The sequence below is a fragment of the Protomyctophum bolini genome (genome assembly GCF_963924005.1).
Source record: "Protomyctophum bolini genome assembly, chromosome: 5".
NCBI classification, from domain to species: Eukaryota; Metazoa; Chordata; class Actinopteri; order Myctophiformes; family Myctophidae; genus Protomyctophum; species Protomyctophum bolini.
This window is the reverse complement of record NC_137866.1, coordinates 48,149,414-48,165,972: the sequence shown is the minus strand read 5'-3', so window position 1 is coordinate 48,165,972 and position 16,559 is coordinate 48,149,414. Positions and strand designations below refer to the sequence as shown.

At 43.0% G+C, this 16,559-nt stretch overlaps 1 protein-coding gene across 1 annotated transcript in view; it reads left to right on the top strand.

Annotated features, from left to right (window-relative positions):
* Window positions 1-1,050: 1,050 nt before the first annotated feature.
* The window catches only part of slc6a8 (solute carrier family 6 member 8), a 70,985-nt gene continuing 55,476 nt past the window's right edge, over window positions 1,051-16,559 (top strand). Inside the window, 1 exon segment of the mRNA XM_080764753.1 lies at window positions 1,051-2,354. Within this exon segment, the coding sequence (XP_080620879.1) occupies window positions 1,985-2,354 (370 nt within the window). The 5' untranslated portion in view covers window positions 1,051-1,984.

The window sequence follows — 16,559 nt, the reverse complement described above, 5'->3', positions numbered from 1 at the left end:
TAGGGCCATTAGAAATAGCTCGCACAACTCTCGTGTGTGTGTGTGTGTGTGTGTGTGTGTTGACGTTTCTCCGGTGAACCTGATGTAACATGTTTTTTTGATGTTTTTTTTTCTTCTGTATACGTCTAATAAAATAAAATAAAATCATTGTGCAGTCGTTAGACTTGAACCAATCCGAGATAGTTCCTTTCAGATCTGCCCAGTTGGTGAGACAGCTAAATTAAAATATAATGGTCCACTACTAATTAAGGTGCAAGACAGACAGCAGAGATAAAGTTGTAAAGTTTACAGACTAACAGACCTGTTTCAGTGCATGCAGCGACGCAGGATTTTTTTTATCAAGGGAAACCTATAGCCTATAGCTCTTTCTCTTTTGTGCGTACGCACGCAGGTCCACACACACACACACACACACACACACACACACACACACACACACACAAACACGCACCGTCACTCACCGTGGCGTATGTTCATAGTACATGTGTGCATAATTTACTCCAGCACGCCAGAGGGGGCGGTATTAACCCATACAGTTATGCACCTGCTACGTGCTGGAACGCACTGACACTAAAACCATTTTAAATCAATGAGCTTTATTGACATTAACGTGAATAACAGTGCTGACAAAACATATAGCCTATTACTGTACTTAAAGTCACGCAAGTGTGTGTGTGTGTGTGTGTGTGTGTGTGTGTGTGTGTGGTGTGGTGTGGTGTGGTGTGGTGTGTGTGTGTGTGTGCGCGCGCGCGTGTGCGTGTTCAATGGAGGATCTCTGGGTAGTGTAGCTATTCGGAAAGAGAGAAGGGAGAAAGAGGGAATGAATGAAAATGAGGAGAAAAGGCGGAGAGGAATTCCGATGACGTTTCTCTCTAACGGACAGACAGAGAGAGAGAGAGAGAGAGAGAGAGAGAGAGAGAGAGAGAGAGAGAGAGAGAGAGAGAGAGAGAGAGAGAGAGAGAGAGAGAGAGAGAGAGAGGAGGGGAGGGGAGGGGAGAAATCCCGATGACGTCCTCCCCCATGTCTGACGCTGCCATTTAAAGCTGTGTGTTCTGCAGAGGAACGGCTTTAATTAACACACACGGACGGACACAACGGACACTGCGCGGCGCTTTTTGGAACGGCTTTTCCATTTTTTGACACCGAATTCAGAACAAAAGCGGGGAATACCAAAGCCATGATCTGAACCCGCGGTGCTTCGGTTTAAGATGTTGTTCGTCCTCGATCCGTTTCTCTAGAGCCGAATGTAATTCCGTCACACATCCATCCATTCATTCATCCACCCAGCCGAGGAACGTTGAGTTTCCCTTTTCCCCTGCAGGCAGCCCGTTGACCTAGCATTGACAGACAGTCCGCTCTGGGGTTTTTTGTTCGGTAAAGCGGTTCGTTTCTTTGGTGGTTAGCGTTTTGTTGTCTTCGGTAAACCGCTCCCCGGTTATTTGGTGGCTCGATAAAGTGCTCGTGCCTCTCGGTTCTGTTCTCCCTCTGACTGACTGAAGTTCCCATGCGATTCTTCAGACTTACATTCAAGTGTTTCGTGGATTGTTTTTGAAGGTTGTCGTCTTAAAACACCGGTGTTACCTTTTTAAACCCCCGTTTAATTTTCTCCGCGAACGCATCTTCTCCCTTCAAAATAGTTTATTTATTTTTGAACTGATTTGTTTTTAAATTTACAACCGAATTTCTAAAACATTTTTAATTTAAAAAAAATATATATCATTAATTAGGCCGATACGAGATTAAAAAAAAAATTGAGACTGACTTTAAATCAAATCCTCCCTTTAGAGAATAAAGGAAGGGCAAATCAGCACATTTTTACTTTTTAAAGAAACTGAAAGTGTCTTGTCACACTCCAGCAGGGGACCAATAGAACACAGACTGAGACAACAGCAACAACAACAAAGAACTTTAAACACTTAAAGTACAGAAGTGTGGAAAAGGAGTAAAGTTCATTGAAAGAAACAAACAAACAAACGGAGAACAAATGGAGAAGCAGGCTTTCACTGACAGCTGCCCCGTGCTGGCGGAGGAGAAGCGAGGCCACCTGATTCCCAACGGTAACGACCACCCGGGCGTCAACGGGAGCTTGATACCGGTCACGGCCATTGCCGGCGGAGGGATGATGGGCGGTGCGACGGGCCCCGGCGGAGGCGGAGGCGGCGGCGGTTCGTGCCTCATGTCGGGCCTGGAGAAGGGCGCGGAGGCGGCGGGGAACGGGAGCGTCGTCGGCGGCGGCTACCAGGAGAGAGAGACGTGGACCCGGCAGATGGACTTCATCATGTCCTGCGTGGGCTTCGCCGTGGGCCTCGGCAACGTGTGGCGCTTCCCCTACCTGTGCTACAAGAACGGCGGAGGTAAGGACCGGGATGGGGACTATATGGGAGGGCAAAACGAACGCACCCCTTCTAATAAGACGTTTATGGACCGGTATAGTAGCCTATACTGTAAAGACAAGGCCGGCGGCATCCCGCTGTGATCCCGTTATCTCACACAAGCGCCACCATGCAGTCGCAGCTTATAGACTTAACTCTTATATATTTAATTTAATTATGGTTAAAACATGCCACGTGTTCGTCTTTGCACATGGACTGCTGGGATGTATGGTAGCCTATACACACACTATGACAGGTGCCTGTTAGTCCGGAACTTATTTTAATGAATTAAACGTGTTATGAGTATAGGCTATGGTATGGTAGCCTGTATGGTGGAGTAGGCCTATGTTAACAATAGCCTTCCCCTGCCCTATAAAACAGGTAGACCTACAGTAGGCATAGGCTTACATATGGTATGCATATGTTTGTTAATAGCCTATAGGCCTACATGGTCAGGTGGAGTAACAGAATAAACTAGTACATCATATATGGTGGAGTATTTTAATACAATATAACTGTACACAGTGGAGTTACTGGAGTATATGTTAACATTACTATAGTAGCCTATAGCCTACATGTGCAGTGTTTGGATTTGGAGGTGGTCTCCCTATACTCTTGACTCTTCCATTGGGACATTTTAAAGTCTCTGGCCAAGTAGGGTTCTCCTCTTGGTGAGCGGTAGGGCTGTGTGTAGACCGAGGGTTTGAATCCCTGCACTGTCTCTGTCAGGGAAAGGATAGAGACGATGGTGGACTCGGGTGGACTGTTTAATTGTTGGTATACAATCTATCATAGATTGTACATTATAGTCATATATATATATATATTCACTGTCCAGTATACATACAGATTATATACATAGTCCATTCATATATTTATTGGCAATGGATGTATACATTCGTGCATAATTTAATTTGTGATACATATTTGAATTGATATAATACATTATCTCAGTTTAGCTCAGTACATATATAGCTATATAGGAAATTCAAAATAAAAAAAGAGAGGATTATAACCATATAAAATTGATTTATCCCGCGGGGATCGATAATAATAATAATAATAATAATAATAATAAAAGCCTATCTTCAAGTTTAACGGTCAGGCTGTGAGCTACACGTATAAAGTCAAAGGCCACTCATGTGATTAGCGAGACAGAACAGAAGTGTATCAATGGATATACAAAGGTCAAACGACACCCTTTGGTCTTGATTGGGGAGGGGGGGGGGGGGGGGTTCAGGTCACACTGCCGACAAAAGTCATGTTGAATGTGTGGGTCTGTAGAGGCAGGGGGTCTGTGGTTCACACTTGAGCAGTGACCCTTTGGAGACATCTGTGTGCGAGTGTCCATCCCACCCTGGGACATGTGACACAGCAGCTGTAGGTAAAATGACCTACCGAGACACTTAACGCTTGCTTTATATATATATATATGCATACCCATTACCCAACTTTTCACACCAAAAGCAGCTGATCTACAAGGTGTCACAGCTGTGGCGCCTTTTGATCTTGCAAAGATCGGCTATTTTCAGCCCATTAAGACGAGGTGTGCAAACCAAGACTGGTTAGACGGGACTCATACAATGTGCACCAGTATGAGCTCAAAGTGCAGCTATAATGTATTTCTCTTGTTAATGTCTGTTGTCGTGATGGGGGTTATTATTATTATTATTAATCATGGTCAATTAAGGGCAGTATAGCACCTGACGAAGCTCACGGCGAAACGCGCCGCGCTGATAAATAAGTTGATGCAGTGAGTCTCTGTTCCCTGGAGTGTGCATAGTCCCTTCCATGGAAGGTTTTTTTTTCCCTTTTTTGATGGCAGTATATTTCAGTTGATGAGTTCTTTAGTACTGTTACTATAGATCATGGCATGGTGTTAAAGTTCTGTATATGCTCATTCTAAAACATTGGGCAAATGTTACTAAACTGATTGAGTGACCCACCTCCCCCGAAAACCCTATTGTTCTGAGATAATACTGTATATAATGTAGAGGGGAAAATCCCCTTATTTTGTGTCATCATCGGCATTACATTGCATATGACTCTAAAATCTGCGAACAGACCCACCACCACCCCCTTTTGGCATAAGCATGCTCTGCTTACTCTGATCTCGCACTTGTTGTAAGTCGCTCTGGATAAGGGAGTCTGCCTTGTTAAATTGTTGAAACCACCTCGCCTCTAATTGATATATGGATCATAATATTCCATGTTGCATCATAAACACTGTTGGTATAACTGCCTCTCTCTCTGTTTTGCCCAGCTGTCCCATCTCTCCTCTCTGCTCCTCTCCTCTCTCATGCCCACTTCTCTCGCTCCCTCTCTCTCTCTCTCTCTCTCTCTCTCTCTCTCTCTCTCTCTCTCTCTCTCTCTCTCTCTCTCTGCATCACAATGCCCATGTTTGGAAACCGACCAACCCGATTGGTTGTTGTGATTAGCGCGTGCAATATGACTCTTTGTCTCCGTCCAATAGTGTTGTTGTCGGAGTGTTGGTGGTGATGTCACTGCTGTTTGTCATCGATGTCATTGGCGCTGCGGGTGTCCGTCCTTTCCCGTCTTTCGCTGTCTGTCTGTCTGTCTGTCTGTCTGTCTGTCTGTCTGTCTGTCTGTCTGTCTGTCTGTCTGTCTGTCTGTCTGTCTGTCTGTCTTGCCTGCCTTGCCTGTATGTATGTCTGTCTGTTTGTGTACATACATTACATGTTGTAATGAACATGGTCAGTCATCCACGTGGGGTTTCGCTAATGGTGCAGTGTGTGTGTGTGTGTGTGTGCGTGCGTGCGTGCGTGCGATAGAGAGAGAGAGAGAGATCCGCTGTATATGTTATGTAATTCTCTTCTATGATTCACTGCTGCTGAATTCCATTCCATTCTGTGGCGTTGCATTGTGCTGACGACGGTGTTACTGTGGTTAATATTTGATATTTGAAAACTTGTGAAACACAAACACTGGTCAGTCTGGTGGTTAGAGAGCAGTCATACTGCCAAGAGTATATGTTTTTATTGAGAATGAGAAGTGATGAAAGACTGCAGCTGAAATGTTTGAATTCACTTGTGTGTGTGTGTGTGTGTGTGTGTGCGTCACAGCAGGAGTCAGAGCCTTGAATGACAGGTCAAGGTCATATTATCCTTCCTGAATGTTTTGGACGTGTAACACCATACTGTACTATACCTTTCAGTGTGAGACAACTAAGCACACACACAGAGTATGCTTCTTAGTTCAAAATCATTCTTCATTTTCCTTCACATCTTGGCACATTTGCTCCACCTGTGATTGATTGTGTTGATTTATACGTGTCGGCCTACAACACCAAACTAAGGAGCAGTATAGAGATAACGTTCTGACCCATAACATTCTGCACTGTGTAGAAAACAGTCTGTCCTTCGCTGCTCGATACGGCTTCCATTTGTGTTTTCTCCTGCGTCACAGCCACAGGGCAGAGCCAAAAACACTGGGTGAAGTGGTGACTCGGAGCTGGTCGAGCACTCGATGTAACCTGCATGTCGGTGATATAGAACAACCTTGTTGTGAGGCTGACTATGAGTCACTATCTTTGATAACCGGAATGGACATGTTTGTTGTTTGGATGCGTTAGATTGAATGTGCACTTGCAAAACAAAACCTGCTTCTGTGTAAGGAAACGCTATGCTTTGATATACTTTATTTCACTGTTCCCCAAACTCTGGTTCTGGGACCCATGTATCGCAGGCCATTTTTTTATGGCTTGTGAGTAAATGTCCCATACCAAACAAACAACAACCATATCATAATAATAATAATAACCTTGAGGTCGCGTGCACGCATCCGCCTCGTTGATGGCAGACTGCTGGGCGAGTGCTGGCGCTTTGCCATTCTGAACGGGAACCCATTTTGGTGTTAGCATCATGTTATGCTTAAGCTATTGAAAAATAGCAGATCTACAAGCTCGTAGCGCGCGACCGAGTGGCGCGCTATGAGCTTGTAGGTCTGCTATTTTTGAAAAATCGAAGAACGACTGTGACATTTTTAGAATCTGATCTCGGGTCAGAATGGGTTAATCAGACCAGTGTGTGTCCAGTGGAAACCTTGTATGAATCTGATCTCAGGTCAGAATGGGTTAAGGAGCATGTCTTGAGTGTACAGGGTTTGAAGGCCAGCTCAACATATGGAATGTCAGAAGAGGTCAGCTCCCTATATGGATCTAAGGGTGTTTGCGGGGGACAATCTCTTGAGTGTATACAGGGTTTGATGAGGGCCCAGGTAGGGCTTGGCCTAAATCCGCGGGCCTGTTGAGAACTCGCCGACTGCCGCGCGCGGCTGCACTAATAACTTTGGGGCTATAGGCCCGTCTAGGGTTTGAAGGGACGGGTATCAGTCAAAAGGGAGACATCAGAACATATATGTCAGAACAGGTTCTGACATATATCCATGGAGATCTAAGGGTTTGAGGTCAGATGTTTAGGTTTAGGTTTATTTATTTAGCATGTAGTACAAAAAAATAGACGATAACATATCAAAGAAACAAAAATACAATGCAAGGAAGGGAAGAAGCCCAGAAGGCTTATATGGAATCCTTTCCTGTAGGAAGAGGTCATTGGTTTAAATCTACAAGTTGACAAAGGGGGGCAGTAAAGAAATAAAAACACAGACTGCACAAAAAACTGAAATAAACAATACAACAACAAACACACAAAAGAAAATTGAACGCATCAAGGTAAAACATGTAATCTACAGAGAGGAAGAAGTTAGATGTAGAGTAGTTGGCCAATTTTGATGATCAGGGATCTCCATTAATTGCGACAGCGGGTCGCATTTACTATGACATCCCTGATTTCCATACCTGATGAATGTCACTTGATGTCACGATGACCATCTATGGGGATAATACGTGACTGACTGGACGTTTTCATAGTAAATAAACAATAATAATGATAAATATATTGTTTAAGAAGTAGTGAAAATAGCAGATCTACAAGCTCACAACACGCAAAGAGTGGTCTTTTCCACGGTCCCTAATGAGTGAGTCCCTAATTTATTTTTGTCTCTTGACTCTTGACCTACAAAGTTTGGGAACCACTGCATTAACCCATTCTGGACGGGAACCCCTTTTGGTGTTTTAACTAAGCATTACGTTATACTTTTAACTATTGAAAAATAGCAGATCTACAAGCTCACAGCGAGCTTGTACGTAGGTCTGCTATTTTTGACACAAATCTTTGAATATATATTCTTTCAGAGCGAACGTTTTTCTTATTTCGACGTCGGGCCTATACATTTAATGTTTATTTTATGATGACCATGAATAGATTGTTCAGTTGTCCAGGCTGCTATGGTAGAGTATATGCTTGATGCTCATTACAAATATAACTATACTGTGGTGGTTTGTTTTTGCCTGCTATATTCTATTCTATTGAGACAATTCACATCCGGTGCGGTCAAGTAGGACCCACCACTCGCTGTCAAGTGGTGCGAAGGGGCACAAAGGTCAAAGGTCGCACTTCGTGCTGTGGCACAAAAGGCTTTTGGGCTTTCTGTATTAGCTCGTCAGCGGTAGATTGAGTAGAACTGGGTTCAAAAGCCCCGAGTAGGACACCACGGAGTTCAGCTCTAATTACACTGCATTATCCTCGGCAGAGTCGGGGAGCATTTTAATCACTAGCATATGTCTGTCTGGCACTGTGATATAACTCTTGGCAATTCTAATCCGATTTGTATGAAACTTGCTTGGCAGATGATTTGGGGGGGGGGGGGGGTGTACTGTTCGAGATGGGTCAAAAATTAAGGTCGCTACATGTGTGCAAGGTCAGCGCTTATGTTCTCCTTATACGTTACCATGAGTATAGGCTTGTCGCAATTATTACATGATCGCCTAATCGCAGTTATTTGAGGTAATTGCAATTATTTTTGCACACTTTTCCAACATTTCCATGTTGAAAGATGTCCATACATTTGTCAAAAATAACAGAAATGGCAGATCTACGAGGTTACAGTAAGCTTGTAGATCAACTATTTCCGCTATTTTGTACTTTTTTTTTGTTGGAAAGAAACAATTATTTAATTTCTTCTTCTTCTTCTAATTTCTTCTGATTTCTTATTACCGTACTGCATATTTAAGTCGTTTGTCATTATTTGCACTGTGCAATGTGATTACGTATAGCCTAAAAGGCCGAACAGAAATACAAATTGTAATGTTCCACGGTGTTCAATGCAAAAAAAAAAAACACAATTACATCGATAATCTCAATCATTTGCGGGACAATTAATTGTCATCTTAAATGTGTAATCGTGACGGCCATAACCATGAGCATCAGGCTACTGTGTAGCATACTGTGGGCTGTATTTTGCGTGTCTTAAGTACCCAGGTCTTATTCCCTAACTTGAGTAAACTAAAGACCTGGAGGCGTGATCAATGCCATTTGGCTATTCTGAGTGGCCAAAGAGCATTGATCATCACGCCTCCAGGTCTTTAGTTTACTCAAGTTAGGGAATAAGACCTGGTACTTAAGACACGCAAAATACAGCCCTGTGTGTCGAAATAGGTGACGTATGCGGTGTGCGTATATGGCTCTAGTGCAGTGGTTCTCAATGTAGGGTCCGGGGACCTCCAGGGGCCCCTGAGGAGTTATGGGTCAGTGTACCCTGTACAAGAAGTCTACACAATTAGAGAATGTAGAAGAATTGTCATTTTGATCAAGGTTTTTGCCTATTATCTCTCCTATATGGTACACCACATCATTACAGCATGGGATTGTGGCCAAAATCTTATCCAACAAAATATTCAAAGTTTTGGGTCTTCTTGAGAGGCTATAAATCCATCAAATGGTGGTCCGTGGCCAAATAAATAATGGACCTTTTTTTTTAAAAGATTAAAAACCACTGGCCTTAATGCTTATCAAACTAGTGGGACTCCATGAAAATAAAAGGTTTTAGAACCGCTTCTCTGGCAAGAAGGTCATCGTAATAAAACATCTTGTCGGCACGCAAATGTGTTTGCAGAAACGCATGCTGGGAGTCTCTCGCACGCACACGCACGCACACGCACACACACACACACACACGCACGCGCACAGTAACCTGCTGCTGGGAAAGAAGCGCTGGTAACTGTAGAGACGCGGAGTGATGGACGCAGCGGAGACGGACGGCGTCCCGTATAGGGAAAGAAAAGCAGTCTCGGTGTCTCTGTCTCCCAGCAGGGTCGACGCCATGTTACCCATCAGCCACCTCTCTCTGTGCCCCTACAACATCATGACTTAATTCACCTCCTGCGGGGAACGGTTACGTACGTGTGTGTTTGTGTCAATGACTGCCTGTCATTGGTTTTTAACCTGAACTGGAAAAACAGATAACCAAATCGGCATGGGGTTTCATGCTCCTCTAAGGACCCCTGGGGGTTCCAGGACCCCACTTTGCCACACAGATACCCCTTAAATGTTATGGGTCAGGTCAGGACCAAAGGCTTACGTTTCATATGATGATTGTAATTCCATCAGCTGCCGTATAACCCCTGGGGTATAGATATGGCAGCTGACCAATCATCACAAGCTTCTCACCCTTTTCAGGCAAGCCCCTTCTGTCACCCCCCGACACAGAGGAAGGCTGTGATGAGATAAAAAAAAAGGTTTTATTTATGAACCTGCAGGAGCTTTAAGAATGTGCGTTGGACATCAGTTCATTGATGTTTTTTTTTTCTTGAGTAAGTTAATTAACCTGAAATAGCAACACATTGTTTATGTAACTAGGGCAGTCCTAGATATATTGCTCTGAAATAGGTTTGTGTTCATGTTGGCGCTTCTTAACTCAGGGCTTCTTTCTTTCTTTCTTTCTTTCTTTTTCTCTCATTATTTGTAACTACATTAAAATGCTAATTATAGTCTGTCAAACAAACTGTAGGACAGGATGGGGGGGGGGGGGGGAGGGGAGGGAGGTGCAGTAAATTGAAGGAGTGATGAAAGAGAGAAAGGGAAATCTTGTCCTATTCCAAAAGGTCTTGTTCACACACTTTACCTCAGAGAGAGAGAGAGAGAGAGAGGTTACCTGCGTGCGTGGTAAAGGTCTTGTTCACACACTTTTAGTAAGAGAGAGAGAGAGATGGAGAGAGAGAGAGATATAAAGCACTGAATGGAGGGGTGAGAGAATGGAAGGATGAGAGATCAAACAAACAATGGCAGGGAGAGGGAGAGAGGGCATTTACTGTTGGTCACACATCACTCCAGAGAGAGACTCTAGAAAAGGTCATTTAGAAAGACAGAGAGAGAGAGAGAGAGAGGGAGAGGGGGAGAGAGAGGGAGAGAGGGAGGTAAATTGAGAAGCAGATTGACTTTAAGGCTCGCATTCCTCCTAGGACGGCTAGTTTCATCGGAATGCCATGCTACCACTCCGTTGCCCGCAAGAGTCAATTTCACTCTCACATCTCTGACCTGTGAAGACTTCCCTTTTGAATGCAAAAAAGGTCACGGCTAGATTTCCCATCAACAGAAATTAGAGCCATCAATGGCAACTTTAGTGATATAGAATGATCACCCTGAATACCATGCAGTCTGGATGGATATGGCCCACCGGATTATGTTAACAGTAACAGCTACACTGTACAATGGCACTGTACCTCACACGAGGAGGGTTTTTAGGTTCAAAATCCCAGTTGTTTGGCCGATTCTGGACCTTGGGAGTGGAACTCCTTCACCATGTGCAATGAGGGATCCTGCTTCTTAGGAAACAGTGCCAAAAGCAGAGCTGATGATCATTCCCTGAAGAAGACGACCTATAGGTCGAAACGTTGGATAATAATAAATATACAGCGTCGTGGCTATACGTGTGTGCGTGCCCCTTTTTATCATTTTTGAGTGGTGCAACCACTCCTACATCCAGCAATGTCCGTGTACCTGTTTGTTTGTTTGTGATGTAGGTCAATGAGCACGAGTATGTGACTTATTAATAGCAGTAGGGGGCGCCAGAAACAGAGAGGGGTAGTGCTGTGTCTCTAATGAGAGAGAGAGGGAGGGGGGGATTGCACCACTCAGTTCACACGTGTGTGATTTTTTTTTTTTACAAAGCAGAGCTGCAGAAACCCACTGCATTCTCACTGTATGTTGCTGGTGTTTTAACTGTCGACTGTTTAACACTGGTAGACCGAGATATGTTTGTGGGCTATACCAAAACAAACTGTGAAAACACCAAAATGTAGGGAGATATAGGGCCATGCGTTTCTGCAAGCAAAATGCAAATATATATACACACACACACATTTCCTTGGAAGTTTAAATTATAGAGGTCTAAACGGCAGAGTGTATAAATGTATACACGCTCTATACTGTTAAAACATAAATATATGTAAACATAAATAATATATAAATATATATATATATATGAAATGCATATCGATGTATTTGCACGTCCACTCGTGACATATTTGCACGATGATCCAACAAATATACTTCCCAGTAAGTCTGTGGTTTTCCTTTTAATAAGCACTCCCAGTGATGTGACACATGGTTGAGCCTGTGGGGCGATCAGCTATATACGTTTGCTCCTTTATGAATAGCTTCTGGTTTAACCCATTCTGACCTGAGATCAGATTCATACGAGGTTTCCACTGGACACACACTGGTCTGATTAACCCATTCTGACCTGAGATCAGATTCTAAAAATGTTGATTTTTCAAAAATAGCAGATCTACAAGCTCGTAGCGCGCCACTCGGTGGCGCGCTATGAGCTTGTAGATCTGCCATTTTTCAATAGCTAAAGCACAACATGATGCTAACCCCAAAATGGGTTCCCGAATTCAGAATGGGTTTAACGTCTCGCCTGGCCATCTGCACTCGGACTTGACCCGGCTTAGCGTGCTATACAGTATAATTTATATCTATTAATAGTTCATATACACTATAATGCATCATACGTGTCATTATGTAAGAAAAGGAACGGCTTCATTTGCGTCGTACATTTATCCGCGCTGTACGTCAATCGGAAGGAGCAGAGCAAACGTGTGTAGAGAGCTACTATACGGCTCTCACTTTGGTTATTCTGTAACTGCATGGAACAAAAGAAAACAATGCAACGTTGCAATTCCTGACATAACTTCTACGCCAATCATTTCACATGATTCCGAGCTCGCTCCAGTGAAATCCCGAGTGTACACATGCAACCGAATGAACACAGAGGACCATACAGTGTGGTATGATCAAGGTTTAGCTAACCTTTGTGTATGCTTATTAGCCTCGCGTAGCGATACTAATATCAGTGCGTGGATATTAGTCTCATCATCTGCCCCATAATTGTATACTCGGCCCTGGTTGGTTAACCCATTCTGACCGGGCACCCATTTTGGTGTTAGCATCATGTTATGCTTTAGCTATTGAAAAATAGCAGATCTACAAGCTCATATCGCGCCACCGAGTGGCGCGATACGAGCTTGTAGGTCTGCTATTTTTGAAAAATTCGAAGAACGACTGACATTTTTTAAATCTGATCTCAGGTAAGAATGGGTTCATCAGACCAGTGTGTGTCCCAGTGGAAACCTCGTATGAATCTGATCTCAGGTCAGAATGGGTTAATGGCCAGAATCTGTTTGGCTCGTGAAGTCCTCCCACAATTGAGCTATAGGGGGCCAGACTTAACCCATTCTGACCTGAGATCAGATTCATACGAGGTTTCCGCTGGACACGTGTGGTCTGATGAACCCATTCTGACCTGAGATCAGATTCTAAAAATGTCAGTCGCTCTTTGATAAAAAATAAAAAAAAAGCAGACCTACAAGCTCGTAGCGCTATGAGCTTGTAGATCTAGATCCGTACAGTACGTATTGTAACGGATTGATTTACACGAGCACCAAGCACCGCAGTGGATTTTTACTGGCTTGACTTCTGAGCAATACTTGCATATACTCTGATGAAATACTGGAAATGTTTTGACTGTAGTTTCTATTTATACATCCCCAAAACTAAAGGCATATACACATATATTTATTACCCATATCGCCCTAGTCCTAGTTCACAAAAAAACACAGCTGGCAAGGCCAACCAGCCTGTGTTTTCTGTCACATTGTCAAGTCCCAGTGGGATTACCATTTGATTCACTGGGGAAATTCCTCATTGACAGTCATTTTAATCTAATTGAAGTATTAATCAAATGCTATGTTATCATTGATAAGAATAAGTAAGGCTATCTATGTGATTAAACACATTATAACCTTTGCATTCCTCACAGCACAGTACTGGCCAGATAGCCAGGTGTATATGGATGATCCAGATGACTGCAGGAGACCAGTGTGGGCTTGTTTCTAAAGTCTATGCTTTTTTGGGCTTCCTTCCATTTTCTTTTTTATTTATGTATTTGCCCCATCTGTAAATGTTTAGTGCCAGGGAACCCCGTACCCTATTGTCTCGTAAGAACGTTTCATAGACATTCAAAATATTCCACAATGTATTTCGACTTTTTGAAATGCATCTAAACAAGCTCACAACGCATTGCGGCTTGATGAAGATCGGCTTTCAAATATCCAAAGTATACAGAAAAAGTGGTCTATTAGTCGCTCCTTTTGGGCTTGTTTTCATAATACTGTTTGCTTGTTTCTCTCTAAAAAAAAAGTCTTTTTTAAGTCTTTTTCGATAGTGTTTTTAGTGTTGCATAGACATTTCATGTGGCTTTGATATACTTTGGTTTTCTCTTCAAATGATGGCAGCGTGTGTGTCTGCCAACAGCATGTCCTTGACAGAGGTCACTTTTACAGTAATTGCATAGTTTGTTGCATTCCTCTTTGTTGAAGTCTCACTGGCTTGGACTGTTAGATCAATTGCTTAAATATCTGTCTGTGATATAAGTGATCCACCAATGAAGATATTATTTACATAATGACTTGTATAGCATAATGGCTCTGATATTTGATATACAGTAGGAATCTTGACGCTATTTAGCGCAACACACGGGGCACCGGTCACGAGGACGTCCCACATTACCATATGTGGATGTACCCAAGAAAAGATGCAGACCAGATGTATGGAAAACCGGGATGACTGGAAGCCACCACGCAGGGCTCGTCTGAGTACGACCTAGAGAGATTTAGAAAGCTAGTTTGACTTGATACTGTATTGTGTGGCTGCCAACGGTTTCCTAGAAGGAGGGTGTTCCTTAAACGTATTGTTGTGGATAAACTCTGGATGGAAGTCGGTGAACACACACACAGCACACATCGTATTGAAATGTGCTTTATATACCTGACTTGACTTGACTTGTCTGTGCCGAGTAGATTATAGGCGGAGAGCAACAGATTTTTCACTTCAAACAAGGGACTGGTTTGTAGGCAGACTTGGTGACTGACTACAAACATTCTTTGTAGGAGGCTTAGTTACTATTTGTTGTGGATATAAACACTGGATGAAATACATCTGCTTAATCTCGATTTTAAATGCACGGAATCTCTGCGCGCATCTGTCCGTGTTTTCCCCTTTTATTATATATATGGAGATCCCTGATTTGATCAATCGGACGTCCTAGTACAGACGTCATGCACCGGCCTACAAGTACTGTGATAATGGGACTGCAGTAATTACTCTGACGACAGAGTATTGCATAACAGGAGGGGGCATGCGTTCCCAACGGGCATCGACCTAATACCTAATGTAACATTGTTATTGAAATCCTCTTCCAACCAATTGCAGATTCATACAGGATGTGTTGTAACGGGTGTTTGTAAAGCAGTTTCCCTAATGAGCCCATTTAAAGTATCTCGGCTTTGATTATACTATAATTAAGCTGTTATTTAAGCTACAGTAGCTGTCCTGCTTTGAACTGCGTCGCATGTCTGCCAACAATCTGTCCTTGTTTAAAGGTCATCCGTCTAAACTAAAAGTTTAAACATATTCTGCATCAAGTGAATAAAAAATGCCGTGTTCAGACTTGATTGCAAATCCATTGACTTGTATCATCGTTAATCAAGTCCAGGATGGATGGTTGACACATTACCTTTCATGTTAGTAGACTGAGAGTGTGTTGTGGTCTGCAGTCGTTCAGAATGAAGTTTAAATAAATAGTGACTCAGAACGTAAATATAAGTGAGTCACCGGCTGGGCAAAGGAGAAGGAATGCACAGCAACCAGACCATGTACTGTAGCTCGAATTTAGCCTGCAGTGTCGGTGGCATCTTAACCCATTTTGGACTGAGGTTGATTTTTCTGAAAAACCCATGTTTCTATGGCAGCGGTGCTCAACCTTTTTCAAGTCAAGGACCCCCAGAATTATCTCTATTGGGCCACGGACCCCCCATTTCAAAATGGGACCCCCCCCCCAGAAGCTAATATTTTAGTTAAAAATGTTCGCTCTGAAATATATATTCAAAGATTTGCGCCACATTTTCACGGCTTTTCGAAAATAGCAGAGCTATACAAGCTCGCTATGAGCTTGTAGATCTGCTATTTAGCTTAAAGTATAACAGAATGGATTAATGGTACATCAATCACAGAATAAAATGACAAGAGAATCAAATGGCCTGAATAACGACGGAAGACCTTTCAAAATGCAACCGGCGTTTACCGCTGACCTGGAATGTCAAGTAAAATACTGACCTTGAACAGATTGTTCTCAAACCTTTTCATGTCATGGACCCCCAAACGGTGACCCCCAGAAGAGAAGTTTTATGTCAAAAGGTTGCAGTGTGGCACGAAGTAAATGGGCAAAGTGGTTAAAAATAATTGTGATTCTATGTTAACTACTTTTGCTATAGGGAGTAGGGACCCCCCCTGGAACCTCCCCCCAAGGACCCTTGGAGTTCCCCGGACCCCACTTTGAGAACCAATGACCTAGAATCTCAAGTTTACTATACTGCCTCTTAAAATAAAAGTGTAATATTCTTAGTTAATAGTTATACGCCTGTGCTCATTATTACACCATAACTCAAGTCAAATGACAGCATTCGACAAGGCAGGGTGCAAGAGGTTGTGACCTTGAGCGCAGAGCTGTCCAGGGACAAGAGATAATGCCTCCTCTCCTTGCCAAAGGTCATAAACACCACACCACCATGAAGCCATGTGTGTTTTTAACTGGGGCAGCTGTTCCCAATCAAAGCCCAGAGAGACACTTGAACGATAGATAGGCAGCTTCTACAAAGCTGGGATGCTTGTAGAGATTTTTTATATATATATATATATTTATTGTACATTGTGCAAATAAAAATCTACTTATTGCTTTAGATAAATACCTAGAGAAAGCAACTTGTTAATT